The sequence below is a fragment of the Bufo gargarizans genome, chromosome 10 (genome assembly GCF_014858855.1).
Source record: "Bufo gargarizans isolate SCDJY-AF-19 chromosome 10, ASM1485885v1, whole genome shotgun sequence".
NCBI lineage: Eukaryota > Metazoa > Chordata > Amphibia > Anura > Bufonidae > Bufo > Bufo gargarizans.
This window is the reverse complement of record NC_058089.1, coordinates 42,085,151-42,102,373: the sequence shown is the minus strand read 5'-3', so window position 1 is coordinate 42,102,373 and position 17,223 is coordinate 42,085,151. Positions and strand designations below refer to the sequence as shown.

The following is a 17,223-nucleotide window of genomic DNA, read 5'->3' as shown; positions in this document are numbered from 1 at the left end:
AGGACACCCTTTTATTTCCGAAACAAAAGGGGAAATGAAATATCTGAATAAGCCAACCAGTAATGGGTGAGCGGACCAATCTTTTAGACTATGTCCGGAACATGGCCACCATCTTGAAAGCAAGTTGAAGGTGAGTTGTAGCATACCACAGAAGATTTGCAATATCTCTAGTGGTTCAAAATTTATTGTCACGGAGCGCCGTGACTTTAAGACTTTGTATGTTGCCCTTTGCCCACCCCCATTGACTTGCCCTGTGTGCTCTTTTGTGTCTCCCTGTCCCAGGACCATGTTACTTGTCCACCTAAAGGGAAATGTGTTGTATTTCTGTGTATTCCCCACCCCCCCAGGGTCCTCACATAGCTGAGAGATAAGAAAGTCAGAAATCTGAAGCTTCCCTATCTATCAGACTCAGAGGCACCTGGGAGTGGCTACAATGTTCTCTCTGTTTGTGCCCTGCTGTGTCCAGGGGTATATAAGATGTGTGGTTTTTAATAAAGGGAGAGCATTTTGCCTGATTCAAAGAACAAAGGAAGTTGTGTGCACTTATTTGAATCATTACAGCAGGGATCTAAACTGGCTCATCCTAAGAGAGCTAACCAAGGAAGAAGAAATACAGAGAGCATTCAGGTTGGAGGAGAGTTTTTAAAGGCATAGTGCAAGCACTGTACCCAGACAAGTGAACCCGTTACAGTTATCAACACAGAAAGTTCAAAACTTCAAAGTTTAAAGTTCTGTGTTCAGCACTAGGGAGAACACATTGCACACATCACCTAGCTGTGCATCACAGGAAATGGATTTCAGAGAAAATTCTGGTCTTCTTTGATATGCTACATGATCCCCTTCTCATTAGAAAAATTTGTCCTTGATCCAATACGGCAGCTTTCAAGATGGCTGACATAGCCTAAAAGATAGTCTTCCTAACCCATTACTTTCTGGGGTATTTAGATATTTCATTTTCCCTTTCATTTCTGAAATAAAATGGTTTCCTGAGACTTTTTACCTGTATTACATGATTGCATTTACCCGATTAGAGGGTTTGTTTGGTGTCCTATATTGATGACCTATCCTTAGGATAGGTCATCAATATCAGGTCAGCAGGGGTCCAACTCCTGGCCACCCCGCCGATCTGCTATTTGAAGAGAGCGTAGCGCTCCTGTGAGTGCTGTTTACCTGCCCGCCGTCAACATCTCATTGACGAGCAGTGTAATTACAGCTCCTCCGTCCCCTTCACTTGAATGGGACGGAGTGTAACTACAACTACTCCTTTAACAGGACAGGGGCGCTGTAATTATACTGCTTGCCACTGCAATATCGAAAGTGAGCAGGTGAACAGTGAAGAGATGAGATATTGATGATCTATCCTGGGGATTGGTCATCAATATAAGAAAATGGACAACCCCTTTAACAACTTGAATAGCTACTCGTTAGTCACTCGATCGAAAGAAATATCAACTTGTGTAAAGTAGCCTTGTCACAATGTAGTCCACTCTGGAGGGGCTTTGATACTGCTTTCATGTTACGGTTGCTTGAAATTGTCTCCTGAAAAAGAACACTCAAAAGACATCTTCACAGACAACATCCCAATTACTGTTGATACATATGTACAATACAGAAAAAGGGAAGTTGTCCAGCCTGTCTTTGTGGTGATCCAAAAAGCACTTTATTGAGTATCAAATGTTAAAAACATCCAGGTACAGGTTGCATAAGTCTACGTGTTTCGGGCAGAAAACAATTTAGCCCTTACTCATGACTGCTCAAGATACACTGAGAGATTCACCTTTATAGGGGAAAGAGGAAGGCTACACCTGAGGCAATCAAGCATGAGGCAGCTCCTCTCTCCCATAGAGGTGCACAATGGTAAAAACAAACTAAAAAATACACATATAAGTCATCGAGAATAGCTAAAAGAAGTAGGGAAATAGGTGTTAGTATTGTAGGATTAAGTCTAATCTTTTGTTTAACCCTTGAGGCTGGCGACTTTCCAACTGGAAAATCCAGTAGGATTCTCTGTTTAAAAGTTTCCTTTTTCGGTCGCCTCCTCTCACTGGTTTATTAACCCTTTCAATGCCTTGCACAGACATACCAGAGGTGTCACCACCACGAACTAATGCAAAGTAAAGACTTGCTGCTGAAATGTTGCGGCTTTCATGGTGTGGCACATCTGATATGTGTTTTCTTATTTGTGTTTTTATGCCATTGGTGGTGCATCCTACATATTGTAACATACATTCAGTGCAGGTTATCAAATATATGGCATACGTTGTGTTACAATTCAAGAAGGATTTCATCACAAAGCTCCTACCATTGACACTGGACTCAAAACATCTGGAAATGTATGCATATATCTGCAGCAAGTACACATAGAATGGCCACATTTATAATTTCCTTTAGATGACAACCAGGTGCCTCGTGATGTCAAAGTCTTCTTACTCTGAAAAAGGCTCGGACTCACCATTTTGGCTATAGTTGGAGCTTTTCGTGCTGCACATTTGACACCATTTTGTGCTACTGTTACCCAATTTTTGTTGCATGCTAGCACTGGAAAATGTTTTTTAATAATGTTACAAATTTGTGTATATTCGCTGCTATATTGTGTAACAAAAACATTTTTCTTTGTGTATTTTGTGTTACAGTTCATCCTGTTTCCTGTTGCTTTCAATTTTTTGGGATCAACTGAAATCAATTTGTCCCTATCCATGTGTAGAACATCTTTATTATGTTTTTTCATAATTTGTTTGGAATATGCTCTATGTGTCAATCTGTTGATGATGTCTTGCGCCTCAGTGTCATAAGTAGCTTTTTGGCTGCAATTTCTCCTAGCCCTAATGAATTCCCCCTTAGGTATATTTCTGATTGTATGGGTGGGATGACATGACATGACATGTAATAATGTGTTGCCCGCTGTGGGTTTCCTGTAAGTACTTGTGTATATGGAGGCTGTGGAGCAGTCTCCCCTGAGGCGGAGGTCCAAGAACACGGTGCTCGAGGTGTCATGCTGAACAGTGAATTGAATACTGTTCACACATGAGTTTAGATAGTGAGCAAAGGACGGTATGACCGCCATATCACCTGACCAGACGAAGATCAAGTTGTCGATGTAACGGCCATACCACCTTATACTATCCACATATGGGTTGGTGTTGATGAGGAGAAAGTTTCTCTCCCACTATGCCATAAAAATATTTGCTATGGAGGGAGAGAACTTGGCCCCTATCGACACCCCCAATGTCTGTAGAAAGAATCTCTCATCAAACATAAAAAAGTTCCGCCTCAGGAGAAAGTCCACCACAGCCACCACATACTCGATCAGTACAGCAGAGAAATTCCCAACATTTTCCAAAAACCACCTCAGCGAAATGTCAACTAAATTGTGTGGAATGCTAGGATATAATGCAATGACATCAGTCGTTACCCATGAGTACTGTTCAGACCATTCCAATTCCAGAGTCGCTTGTAGGACGACCCTATACCCGAGACTATGGGTCTAAGGGGTGGAGGAAAGATTTGTTTATGCACTTTCGGAAGAGCGTGCAGAATAGGGATAACCGGATGTTCGACAAAAATATAATCATATTCTTTTTGATTAAGGACACCAATATTCAGCCCATGAAGTAGCAGATCCCTGAGTTCTGCTTGAAAAGAGGGGAGCGGGTTACCAGGTAAGGTCCTATAGGTCTTATTATTTTGTAACATCTGATGAATAAGGAGCCTATATAATTCACTATCTAAGATAACCACTGCTCCCCCTTCGTCAGCCTGCTTGACCACAATATCTTCTCTATCCCCTAGATTGCGAAGTGCTATAGATTATTTTTTAGATAAATTCTTCAACCTGGGGTCTTTATTTTGTGAGATAATTGTGTTGTTCAACTGAACTAAATCCCTCTCAACCATTTCTTGGAATCTATCCAGCGCATGCGATCTAGATTGGATAGGATAGAAATCCCGGTTGGAGGGGTTAAAGTTCTGTGAACGGTGAACAGAGACTGAAGGAGAACTCATATTCCCTAGTTCCTGCAGATTGTATACATGTATCATCTCAATAAATGACATATTAACCGAATCATGTGCATAATCAGAAGCCAAGGTCATATTATAATCATCAACAGTCATATCTATATTGGAGGTGAAAGGTCTGGCTGCAACATCACTAATGCTATTTATATGTGAATTATCACGTTGAAAATGTTGCTGTAAGGTTAAATTGCGAGCCAGTTGTTTACTGCCTAGCTAAAGTACGAACACTTTATTTAGTAATATTAAAAATGAAACTCCACACGAATAGGCTAGTATGGTGAACTGGAATTTTTACAGACTAGTTATATGCTGGTTCCTAGTAACACCTTACTACAAAGACACCTTTATGTTTAGGAGTATATAAATTAAAGGATAATTCCTCTTATGACCCTCAGAACACGTATTGCACTCCATACACCGGGTTGTGGACCCCTTAGTAAGTGCTATTTAGGATCTCACACTCAGAGGATTTTTCCCTAAAAGGCTCAATATGAAAGCGAGAGTCAGTCTGCATGTATGTCTTGTACTGCAGTCTAATGCTTGACGCGTTTCCCTTCCGACTATTGTCAGTAATTCATCAGGAGCATTAGACCTAGTGTTTGGCAGACATCATACATTGCGACCCTGATGGTGGGTAAACAATGGTTTTGCCAAACACTTTTAGGTCTGCTGACTAGAGAGACGCTGCACGCTTCTGATATTGTACGTGCAGCAGCGAGCCTCCCGGCGCTGTAGTGGCGCTGTAATTGCGAGCTGACCTATTATGTCCAATATGGTTTTATATAGGTCGAAGTGACATGATGGTGAAAATGTCAATCCTCTCTCTAATACATTCAATTCATGTTGCGACAATATGCAAGCAGATAAATTGATTACTTGTAGTTCATTTTCCCCTTTTTGAATCTCGCAGGGTAGCGACGGTTTGCGGTGTCTTCGACCCGCCCTGCGTTTTTTGCCACCTGCTTGTGTGAATTAGGTTCTTGTGCAGGGGGATTTGCAATTGCCTTCACCTGTGATTGATCAACATCACACTCCGACTCTGGTGAATCAGCCTCTGTGGAGCTGAAAGAGACCTTATGGCGATGCGCTTTTTTGGAGCGTAAGCCTCTTAGTATCGATCGTGGTGTGTGTGCTCTCATTCCTACCCAAGTATAGACTTCTTTGCAGCAATAATCCAGCAAGTCCCGATTGAACTTGGACGGTTTCATTTGTATGAGTGCTTCTTTGGTTTGTTTGAGATCCTCCTTAAGTTTATCGTCAAACTTGAGGAACTCGGGATTATTGACTTGATCTAGTAGTGAGTCCTGTGTGATTTTGATCTCCTTTCCGAGATTTTCCAATGTCTGTCTGGTATGTCTGTGCAAGGCATTGAAAGGGTTAATAGACCAGTGAGAGTAGGTGACCGAAAAAGGAAACTTTTAAACAGAGAATCCTACTGGATTTTCCAGTTGGAAAGTCGCCAGCCTCAAGGGTTAAACAAAAGATTAGACTTAATCCTACAATACTAACACCTATTTCCCTACTTCTTTTAGCTATTCTCGATGACTTATATATGTGGTTTTTTTTTTTTTTACCATTGTGCACCTCTATGGGAGGGAGGAGCTGCCTCATGCTTGATTGCCTCAGGTGCAGCCTTCCTTTTTTCCCTGTAAAGGTGAATAACTCAGTGTACAGTACAGACCAAAAGTTTGGACACACCTTCTCATTCAAAGAGTTTTCTTTATTTTCATGACTATGAAAATTGTAGATTCACACTGAAGGCATCAAAACTATGAATTAACACATGTGGAATTATATATATAACAAAAAAGTGTGAAACAACTGAAAATATGTCATATTCTAGGTTCTTCAAAATAGCCACCTTTTGCTTTGATTACTGCTTTGCACACTCTTGGCATTCTCTTTATGAGCTTCAAGAGGTAGTCACCTGAAATGGTTTTCACTTCACAGGTGTGCCCTGTCAAGTTTTATAAGTGGGATTGTCCAAATGCCCCCCCAGCGGCACGACAGGAGGATACCCCGCCTCCCCAGGGACAGGAAACAACGTGGAGATATTTAAATACTCCCCTCCCCTTACCTGCTCCAGTTGTTTCCTGTCCCTCTGGGACTAACGTGGAGTTCACTGGTGGGAGTTCATTTATCCCTACAAGAAAGACCGCCTGCAGTTTCAAATAGGGGAGCAGGATTGCGGGACTGCGCTGCGGTTCTCCCTGTCTTCCAGGCGCAAGTCCTCCGGTGGAGGCAGCCCCGGGCAGTGCTTCCTGATCTGAGTGTCGCGAGAGGAAGGCACGGGACCGCGGGTCACGTGAGCGCAAGCTCACAGGCGCAGAAGAGAGACGTAATTTCCCCTAGGAGTTTTAAAAAGTTGCGGGAATCGGCGGCGTTCTCTGATTTCAGCCTGCAACATGTCGGCATCAGGAGAGGACGCAATGCGCAGACCCACGGATCCATCCAAGACCGGCAGCCCGGTAAGCTACCCTTCTCTGGGGGGAAATGAAAAAATACCTGGGGTAGCCTGTGATCACTGAGGGGTTAGATTCTTACCTTTTTTACTGCACTGGATAAGGGACTGTACCTCTCCCTTTTTTAACAGACTAGACAGCCCCCTTTATTAAACAAGCTTTCTGACTTATATCTATAGGTCAGGGAAGCTCAGAAGTCCACAGAATCAAAAAATGCTCCATCTGTAAAAAAGCCTTACCGTCAGGTTATAAGAAACCCCTTTGTTCAAAATGTTTGGATAAAATTGTTTCGGAAGAGTCCCCTTCCTTATTGGACAACATTAGAAATATTATTAAAGAGGAAGTAAGTAGCGCTGTGGATCAAAGACTAGCTCCCACGTCCCAGAAACCTTCTACTTCCATGAATGAGATGTCCGCTACTTTAGAGTCTGAATATCAGGAAGAGGATTTTGATGAAGGGGAGCTCCCCTCGGAGTCTGAGCCTCTTTCCTCTGAAGACGAATCCGGGAAGCCTCTCTGTTCCATAGAGGACACCAAAGCATTATTGAAAACCATTAGAGCAACCCTAAACTATACAGGATTTGATGTTTAAGGACTTAGGAGAAAAGAGGAAGAGGGTGTTTCCCCTACACTCTAATATTATAAAATTAATTAATAAGGAATGGACCGATCTGGAAAAAAGACAGAGCGTATCTAGGGTCCTGAAAAGGAAATATCCCTTTTCAGAGGAAGATACGTCCTAGAGTGGATGCCCCGGTAGCAAAAATTACAAAAAAATCGGCTTTACCCTTTGAGGATTTGGGTCTCCTAAAGGACCCGATGGATAAGAGAAGCGAGGCTCTACTAAAAAAGTCATGGGAGGCTTCCATGTCCATCCTTAGACCTAGCGTAGCCTCAACCTATACAGCCAGGTCCATGTCTATCTGGTTAAACCAGTTAGAAGAACACTTAGTAACGGGAACCCCTAGAGAGGATATTTTAGCATCTCTGCCAGTTCTTAAGCAGGCAGCTAAATTTTTGGCCAGATCAGCGGCCCTCTCAAATTCCACAAGAAGGGCGGTGTGGCTTAGGTCCTGGTCAGGTGATGCGGCATCTAAAAACAAGCTCTGCGGCATCCCCTGCGAAGGTGATAGGGTGTTCGGGTCAGTCCTGGACGACATCCTAGAAAAGGCCACAGACAAAAAGAAGGGCTTTCCCTCTGAACAAAGGAATTTTCGTCAAAGACGATTTTTTCCTACATCTAGGGGCAGACAAGACCAGAAAAGAAAAGATTTTTCTCCCCGGTGGCGTTCGGGAAGAGGAAGAGGTTGAGGTTTTTTTTTTCAACCCCTCAGACTCCTCCCAAAAGTCATCAAAACAATGACGCCAGAAGCAGGGTAGGAGGAAGGCTAAAATACTTCCTCCCAGCCTGGGAGAATATTTCCAACTCCCCTTGGGTGTTGGATGTAGTCTCATCAGGCCTAAAGTTGGACTTGTCCTCTCTTCCCCAGGAGGTGTTCCACATCACCAAAAAAAAAAAAATCCAGTTCAGGCGTTAATTCTAGATCAGATAAAGATCCTTTTACAAAAGGAAGCTATAGTGTCAGTTCCCCCAGAAGAACAGGGAACAGGTTATTATTCTCCTATATTTCAAGTCAAAAAACCAAACGGCTCATACAGAGCCATTATAAATTTAAAAGGACTGAACCAACATCTACTGTACAAACGGTTCAAGATGGAGAGCATAAAATCCACAATAAGTCAATTACAAAAAAACATCTTTATGGCAACCCTAGACCTCACCGACGCGTACTACCATATTCCATTCTGCAGAGAACATCAGAAATTCCTCAGATTTGCAGTGCAACAAAATTCGGTGGTACACCATTATCAATTCCAAGTCCTTCCGTTCGGCATTACGTCAGCACCAAGAGTCTTCTCCAAAGTGATGGCAAATATCCTTCATCTAAAAGGCATATTAGTTGTGCCTTACTTAGACGACTTCCTAATAGCAGCAGGATCAGAGAGTCTTCTATTGGAACAGATAGAGTTAGTGAAGCAAAGCCTAACGAATCTGGGGTGGCTAATAAATATAGAAAAGTCAGACCTCCGGCCCGAAAAAAGAAAGATCTTTTTAGGAATGCTGCTGGACTCAGGTCTCATGAGGACCTTCCTCCCACAGGAGAAAATTCAAACTATCAAGCAGGAATTTCCTCTATTCCGCAGCAAATCAAGAGTGACAATCAGGTCAATAATGAAGATCTTGGGTCTGATGTCCTCAACTATCCCAGTAGTGAAGTGGGCTCAGGCTCACTCACGAACCCTTCAGTCTTTCATGCTCAGAAGGTGGAGCATAGCTTCACTAGAGCTGAAGGTAAAAGTCCCTCAGTATGTAAGAGATTCCTTAAATTGGTGGTTGATCAGCAAGAATTTAAACGCAGGCGTCCCGTGGCAACAAACAAATGTAATCACTGTTACTACAGATGCCAGCAAGAACGGCTGGGGAGCCTTTACAGACAGGTCCGTAGTACAGGGTGGCTGGCAAGGACATCTAAACCTAGCCTCTTCCAACCTGAAGGAGTTAACTGCAGTCTGGGAAGCCTTGAAGGCCCTTCACTCAGAAATCTGCGGGAAAAAAGTGAGAATACTGTCAGACAACACTACAGCTGTGGCCTATCTAAACAGGCAGGGAGGCACAAGAAGCCCATCCTTAGCAAGGGTCACAAGCGAGATTTTCCAGTGGGCAGAAAGGAGCATACTGTCATTATTGGCAGTTCACATAAGGGGAGAAGAGAACACAGTCGCGGATTTTCTCAGCAGGGATGTCTTAAAGGAAGGGGAATGGTCCTTAAACCCAAGAATATTCCACCAGATAGCACAAAGATGGTTCCTTCCAGAAATAGATCTGTTCGCCACGCGTCAAAACAGACAAATAGAGAAGTTCGGCTCTCTAGCTTATACAGATCACCCACTCATAGTGGATTCTCTCTCCCACTCGTGGCCAAAAGTAAACTTGTATGCCTTCCCTCCCTTTGCGTTAATCCCCAGAGTGCTGCAAAAGGTGCTACAGGAGAACCACAGACTGATCCTGATTGCACCTTACTGGCCCAAGAGATCGTGGTTCCCTCTCCTAATGAGGATGTCAGCAGGAGACGTGTGGCTACTACCAAACATCCCGGATCTCCTTCATCAAGGCCCAGTATGGCATCCCAGGACAACACAACTTCAGTTAGCAGCATGGAGACTGAGCGGGAGATATTAAAAGGAAAGGGCCTCTCGGACGCGGTAATTTCCACAGTTCTTTATAGTCGCAAGAAGGTGACATCTAAGATTTATGACAGAATCTGGCAGTCTTTCAGAAAATTTACAGGCGGTGATACAAGAGGTCCCCTTGTAATCACTAAGGTCCTAGAGATCCTCCAGTCAGGACTACAGAAGGGGCTAAGGGTCAGCACTATAAAAGTCCACATATCAGCTTTGAGTGCCTTACTTGATATAAAATTAGCAGAAGTAGACCTTGTTAAGAGGTTTGTGAGAGGAGCTCGGAGAAAACAACCAATAGTGAGGTCCATTGACCCCCCTTGGGACTTGAATTTAGTCTTGGCTGCCTTATCAGACAGTCCTTTTGAACCCTTATCTAAAATATCTCTAAAATTGCTTACTGTTAAAACAGTTTTCTTAGTAGCTATCACCACGGCTAGAAGGGTGGGGGAAATCCAGGCCTTCTCGTGCAGGCCCCCCTACCTGTCCATCAAGGATGATAGGATAGTACTGAGACATTCTCCCTCTTTTTTGCCTAAGGTGGTCTCTAAGTTACACTGTCTACAGGAAGTGTCCCTCCCTTCCTTTGGATCCCCATCAGGCAGTCAGGAGCAAAGATGGTTCCATAACCTGGATGTAAGAAGAGCAGTACTTACCTACCTAAAGTCTACGGAAGATCTCCGGAAAACGGACAGACTGTTTATTCAATTTGCAGGTCCAAATAAGGGGAACGCAGCAAGCAAAACATCTGTTAGTCGATGGATCAGATCTGCAATCTTGACTTGTTATGACTTAAAAGAAGTTCCTCCTCCGGCGGGCCTGAAGGCCCACTCAACCCGATCTGTAGCAGCCTCTTGGGCTGAATCAGCGGAGGTTCCATTAGAACAAATTTGCCAGGCAGCCACCTGGTCGTCACCTTCCACTCTCTTTAGACATTATCAGTTAGACGTGTTGAAGAACAGGGAGTTATCATTTGCTCGCAGAGTATTATCTGCAGTTGTCCCCCCGATATAGGATTCCTTTGTTATTCCTCCTGTCGTGACGCTGGGGGGGGCGTTTGGAAAGATTTCAATTACTTACCGGTAATTGGTTTTTCCTCTAGCCCCCACAGCGGCACAGGGAATTTCCCTCCCAGTAATTATTCAAACTTTTATAAAAAAAAAAAAATATAAAGTCTTTTGTCTTTTCTTGGAAAGTATCCTTGTCTAATTTCAATAACACATAAAGATTAATATTGTCGTATCTATTCCAGAGTTTCTCGGTTATTTACTGGAGCAGGTAAGGGGAGTATTTAAAGATCTCCACGTTGTTTCCTGTCCCTCGGGAGGCAGGGTATCCTCCTGTCGTGCCGCTGTGGGGGCTAGAGGAAAAACCAATTACCGGTCAGTAATTGAAATCTTCTTGCCTTATAAATGGGGTTGGGACCATCAGTTGCGTTGTGGAGAAGTCAGGTGGATACACAGCTGACAGTCCTACTGAATAGACTGTTAGAATTTGTATTATGGCAAGAAAAAAGCAGCTAAGTAAAGAAAAATGAGTGGCCATCATTACTTTAAGAAATGAAGGTCAGTCAGTCCGAAAAATTGGGAAAACTTTGAAAGTGTCCCCAAGTGCAGTCACAAAAACCATCAAGCACTACAAAGAAACTGGCTCACATGCGGACCGCCCCAGGAAAGGAAGACCAAGAGTCACCTCTGTTGCGGAGGATAAGTTCATCCGAGTCACCAGCCTCAGAAATCCCAGGTTAACAGCAGCTCAGATTAGAGACCAGGTCAATGCCACACAGAGTTCTAGCAGCAGATACATCTCTAGAACAACTGTTAAGAGGAGACTGTGGTAGAATATCTGCTAGGAAACCATTGCTTAGGACAGGCAACAAGCAGAAGAGACTTGTTCGGGCTAAAGAACACAAGGAATGGACATTAGACCAGTGGAAATCTGTGCTTTGGTCTGATGAGTCCAAATTTGAGATCTTTGGTTCCAACCACCGTGTCTTTGTGCGACGCAGAAAAGGTGAACGGATGGACTCTACATGCCTGGTTCCCACCGTGAAGCATGGAGGAGGAGGTGTGATGGTGTGGGGGTGCTTTGCTGGTAACACTGTTGGGGATTTATTCAAAATTGAAGGCATACTGAACCAGCATGGCTACCACAGCATCTTGCAGCGGCATGCTATTCCATCCGGTTTGTGTTTAGTTGGACCATCATTTATTTTTCAACAGGACAATGACCCCAAACACACCTCCAGGGTGTGTAAGGGCTATTTGACCATGGAGGAGAGTGATGGGGTGCTGCGCCAGATGACCTGGCCTCCACAGTCACCGGGCGAGATGGTTTGGGGTGAGCTGGAACGCAGAGTGAAGGCAAAAGGGCCAACAAGTGCTAAGAATCTCTGGGAACTCCTTCAAGACTGTTGGAAGACCATTTCAGGTGACTACCTCTTGAAGCTCATCAAGAGAATGCCAAGATTGTGCAAAGCAGTAATCAAAGCAAAAGGTGGCTACTTTGAAGAACCTAGAATATGATATATTTTCAGTTGTTTCACACTTGTTTGTTATGTATATAATTCCACATGTGTTAATTTATAGTTTTGATGCCTTCAGTGTGAATCTTCAATTTTCATAGTCATGAAAATAAAGAAAACACTTTGAATGAGAAGGTGTGTCCAAACTTTTGGTCTGTACTGTATCTTGAGCAGTCATGAGTAAGGGCTAAATTGTTTTCTGCCTGAAACGTGTAGACATATGCAACCTGTACCTGGATGTTTTTAACATTTGATACTCAATAAAGTGCTTTTTGGATCACCACAAAGACAGGCTGGGCAACTTTCCTTTTTCTGCATTTATCATTACTTGCTCCCAGTCTGGGTGAGGGAGCGGTTCCGTGCCTCAAAGTGGGAATCCTAGGCAGGTGAGAGCTGCTCAAACTTTGTTTATTTTTTAATGATATACATGTCCTTCTAAAAAAATTAGCATATTGTGATAAAGGTAATTATTTTCTGTAATGTACTGATAAACATTAGACTTTCATATATTTTAGATTCATTACACACAACTGAAGTAGTTCAAGCCTTTTATTGTTTTAATATTGATAATTTTGGCATACAGCTCATGAAAACCCAAAATTCCTATCCAAAAAAATTAGCATATTTAATCCGACCAATAAAAGAAAAGTGTTTTTAATACAAAAAAAGTCAACCTTCAAATAATTATGTTCAGTTATGCACTCAATACTTGGTCGGGAATCCTTTTGCAGAAATTACTGCTTCAATGCGGCGTGGAATGGAGGCAATCAGCCTGTGGCACTGCTGAGGTGTTATGGAGGCCCAGGATGCTTCGATAGCGGCCTTAAGCTCATCCAGAGTGTTGGGTCTTGCGTCTCTCAACTTTCTCTTCCCAATATCCCACAGATTCTCTATGGGGTTCAGGTCAGGAGAGTTGGCAGGCCAATTGAGCACAGTAATACCATGGTCAGTAAACCATTTACCAGTGGTTTTGGCACTGTGAGCAGGTGCCAGGTCGTGCTGAAAAATGAAATCTTCATCTCCATAAAGCTTTTCAGCAGATGGAAGCATGAAGTGCTCCAAAATCTCCTGCTAGCTAGCTGCATTGACCCTGCCCTTGATAAAACACAGTGGACCAACACCAGCAGCTGACATGGCACCCCAGACCATCACTGACTGTGGGTACTTGACACTGGACTTCAGGCATTTTGGCATTTCCCTCTCCCCAGTCTTCCTCCAGACTCTGGCACCTTGATTTCCGAATGACATGCAAAATTTGCTCTCATCCGAAAAAAAGTACTTTGGACCACTGAGCAACAGTCCAGTGCTGCTTCTCTGTAGCCCAGGTCAGGCGCTTCTGCCGCTGTTTCTGGTTCAAAAGTGGCTTGACCTGGGGAATGCGGCACCTGTAGCCCATTTCCTGCACACGCCTGTACACGGTGGCTCTGGATGTTTCTACTTCAGACTCAGTCCACTGCTTCCGCAGGTCCCCCAAGGTCTGGAATCGGTCCTTCTCCACAATCTTCCTCAGGGTCCGGTCACCTCTTCTCGTTGTGCAGCGTTTTCTGCCACACTTTTTCCTTCCCACAGACTTCCCACTGAGGTGCCTTGATACAGCACTCTGGAAACAGCCTATTCGTTCAGAAATTTCTTTTTGTGTCTTACCCTCTTGCTTGAGGGTGTCAATGATGGCCTTCTGGACAGCAGTCAGGTCGGCAGTCTTACCCATGATTGCGGTTTTGAGTAATGAACCAGGCTGGGAGTTTTTAAAAGCCTCAGGAATCTTTTGCAGGTGTTTAGAGTTAATTAGTTGATTCAGATGATTAGGTTAATAGCTCGTTTAGAGAACCTTTTCATGATATGGAATTTTTTTTAGGTTTTCATAAGCTGTATGCCAAAATCATCAATATTAAAACAATAAAAGGCTTGAACTACTTCAGTTGTGTGTAATGAATCTAAAATATATGAAAGTCTAATGTTTATCAGTACATTACAGAAAATAATGAACTTTATCACAATATGCTAATTTTTTTAGAAGGACCTGTATACAATACACATTTAATAAAGGTACAGTACAACATAACATTTGAGTAATTCAGCTAAAATAGAAATTGTCCCAGATGCACCTCACATCCGCTCATAGCAACCTTTCAGTTTCTGTTCTAACAACAATGCCTTCATGAATAGGAAAGTGAAAGAATCTGTATAAAGCAGTCCACCAGTTCTGTCACGAGTAGTGCTGTGGAGGAACTGGCTGTAGAGTAAGTAGATTATATGTTCTATAAGATTACTATAAGATTACTATAAGATTACACACCTACTCTGTTCCTTCTCTCTCCCCTCCTGTTAATTCCACCTAACACTTCTCCATTCTTTATAAAAGCTCCTTCACATTTGCCGTTTATAGCTTGGTTCTCTGTTAGTGAGATTAGCGTAAAGAATAAAACATTACGATTCATTATGGCTGGTGTTGTGTCCGCTGGTTTTAATTTGTCCTGTGCGAGCGTGAGGCACACATGGTCCACAACTGTGATCAGCTCCAGCGGATGTGAAAAGGCGTCGTTCACCATGCGGCATAAATACCTCATGGTGAATATCACCTGTGCAGAGAAGTGCTTCATATCTGCTGCAGCTAGCTCACAGCTGGTCGCATTTCACATTGAAAAACTTTGCACATTTGCACTGTGGCCCATTTACTTTCAGGATTGATGGAGATCCCAGCAGTTGGACCCCCCACCCATAAAGAAAATCAGAAAGTGATGGCATACCCTAACAATATGTAGCATGAACATCACTACAAATATATGAGCGGTATATAAGCTTATTCCTGTTTAATGTGCATTTTTGGTTGATGCTTTCCTACCTAGGATGATAGATTCTCATTAGGAAGACTGATAATATTTTTTATAAAATATATGCTGAAAATATCAACTTATATATTTTATAGGCAAATTTGCAGAATTGACAGGAATACATAGAAAGCAGGAGCCATGCCGCTAGTGGTACGTGGAAATATCTACCTTTCTACAGTTTACTATAGTATTATGACCATTTACAACAGGGGTGCACAACCTGCGGCCTGGGGATCACATGCAGCCCTTGATACCATTCTGTGTGACCCCAAACATCTGGTAAAAGACATGTAGATCTATGTCTTATGGCTTCTTACATGTATCTTTTATGTATTCTCCTATTAGATGGGAGTCCTAGAACTGTAACTAGACATTTATAGTATATACTGTATGTTTAATATGCCAAAAATACAGTATTTCAGTTGGTAATACCCCTTTATTTTTCGGTCCTTGAAATCGGTTCAGCCCGACAATGTGGCCCCCAACCAGAAAAGGTTGCGCACCCCTGATTTACAAGCATCATTTCTAAAGAACAGCGGATGATTGCAGAAAATGCCGTCCTTTACATTTGCGCCCTGTTACACCAACATACTGTACATCTACAGTGCCTTGCAAAAGTATCCGCCTCACTATTGATATTTTTCATGTTTTGTTGCAATACAACATGGAATTAAAATGCATTTTTGTGGGTTTGCACCATTTGATGTACACAACACACCTACAACTTTGAAATATTCTTACTGTGACACAAACAATAATTAAGAAAACAAAAAAAACGAAAACAGTAATATTTTTGTAGCCACCTTTTGATGCAAATCTGTAGAGGTATTACATAGATAGAGCTATTCTTCATGGTCAAATAGCCCTTACTTTCAAAGTTTTCCCAATTTTTCAGCTGACTGACTGACCTTCATTTCTTAAAGTAATGATGGCCACTTGTTTTTCTTTACTTAGCTGCTTTTTCTTGCCATAATACAAATTCTAACAGTCTATTCAGTAGGACTATCAGCTGTGTATCCACCTGACTTCTCTACAACGCAACTGATGGTCCCAACATGCCTGTAGCAAAAGAATGGGGATGGTGGTCTGACATTAAAATGTACTGTTCCTTGCTCTGAGGTGTGTCTATACCGTAGATTGCATTATAATATTTGGCAAAAAAAAGCTTTTACAATTACACTGGACATACCTGTCCCAACCCCATTTATAAGGCAAGAAATCCCACTTATGCGACAGGCATGTCCAGTGTAATTGTAAAAGCTTTTTTTTTGCCAAATATTATAATGCAATCTACGGTATAGACACACCTCAGAGCAAGGAACAGTACATTTCAATGTCAGACCACCATTGAGGTCTGTTTCCCTGATGAACTTATTGTATTACATTTCACATAATCTGTTCTTTTGCTATTACATAAGCACATCTGGACACTGGGAATTTTGCCCATTCTTCCACGTAAAACAGCTCTTTTAAGTAAGATGGGTTGTGCTACAGATTCTCAATAGGATTGAAGGCCTTGGTTTTGACCAGGCAGTTCTAATACATTGAACTAGTCCAGTGTAGCTTTAGTAGTTAGTTTAGGGTCATTGTCCTGCTGGAAGGTGAGCCACCATGCTTCACTGTGGCAATGGTGTTCTTGTAGTAAGGGAAAGTGTTGGATTTGCGCCACACTAACGGGGAGATTTATCGTTCCCTGAAAAGTGGTGTTAAAAAGTCACAGGTGCGACTTTTTTTAAAAATGTATGCATTTCCCATTTTTTACTGTTCTTGCCACTTTTCTTAAAAGGTGGCATGGCAAGGGCAGGGAGGGGGTGTGGCCAGCCGCTCTGACAAGTTTATCTTCATGTATGCCAGTTTTCTGGTGTAAATGAAGCCAGAAATATATGTCAGCTCTGAGCTGTTATAGATTACTGACTAGGCGCATGGACTGCAGGAGGATGCACCTAATTTATGATGAGGCGTGCACCTTGTTATAAATTCCTCATCTCAGGGACAGGACTCATCTCAGGTTAATTTGCATATGTATAAAATAGTTTTTTTTACACAATAAAAGCACACAGAGCTATGGGGACTGGGTATTGCAGATGTCCTAGCGGCCATCTAGCAACCCATGTCCTCAGCTCTATCCCCCAAATCCCGGTGACAGGTT

The 17,223-nt window shown here is 42.7% G+C and overlaps 1 protein-coding gene across 3 annotated transcripts in view; it reads left to right on the top strand.

Moving 5' to 3' along the window:
- The window catches only part of LOC122920366 (phospholipase A and acyltransferase 2-like), a 187,163-nt gene that overhangs the window by 49,134 nt on the left and 120,806 nt on the right, over window positions 1-17,223 (top strand). The window contains exons 1-2 of one of the 3 annotated variants that reach the window (XM_044269806.1): window positions 3,641-3,659; window positions 15,170-15,224. In XM_044269806.1, coding sequence (XP_044125741.1) covers window positions 15,213-15,224 — 12 coding nt within the window. In that variant the 5' untranslated portion in view covers window positions 3,641-3,659; window positions 15,170-15,212. Of the gene's footprint in view, window positions 1-3,640; window positions 3,660-14,396; window positions 14,484-15,169; window positions 15,225-17,223 lie in introns of those variants that run through there. The other 2 variants (XM_044269805.1, XM_044269807.1) reach the window with 2 other exon arrangements.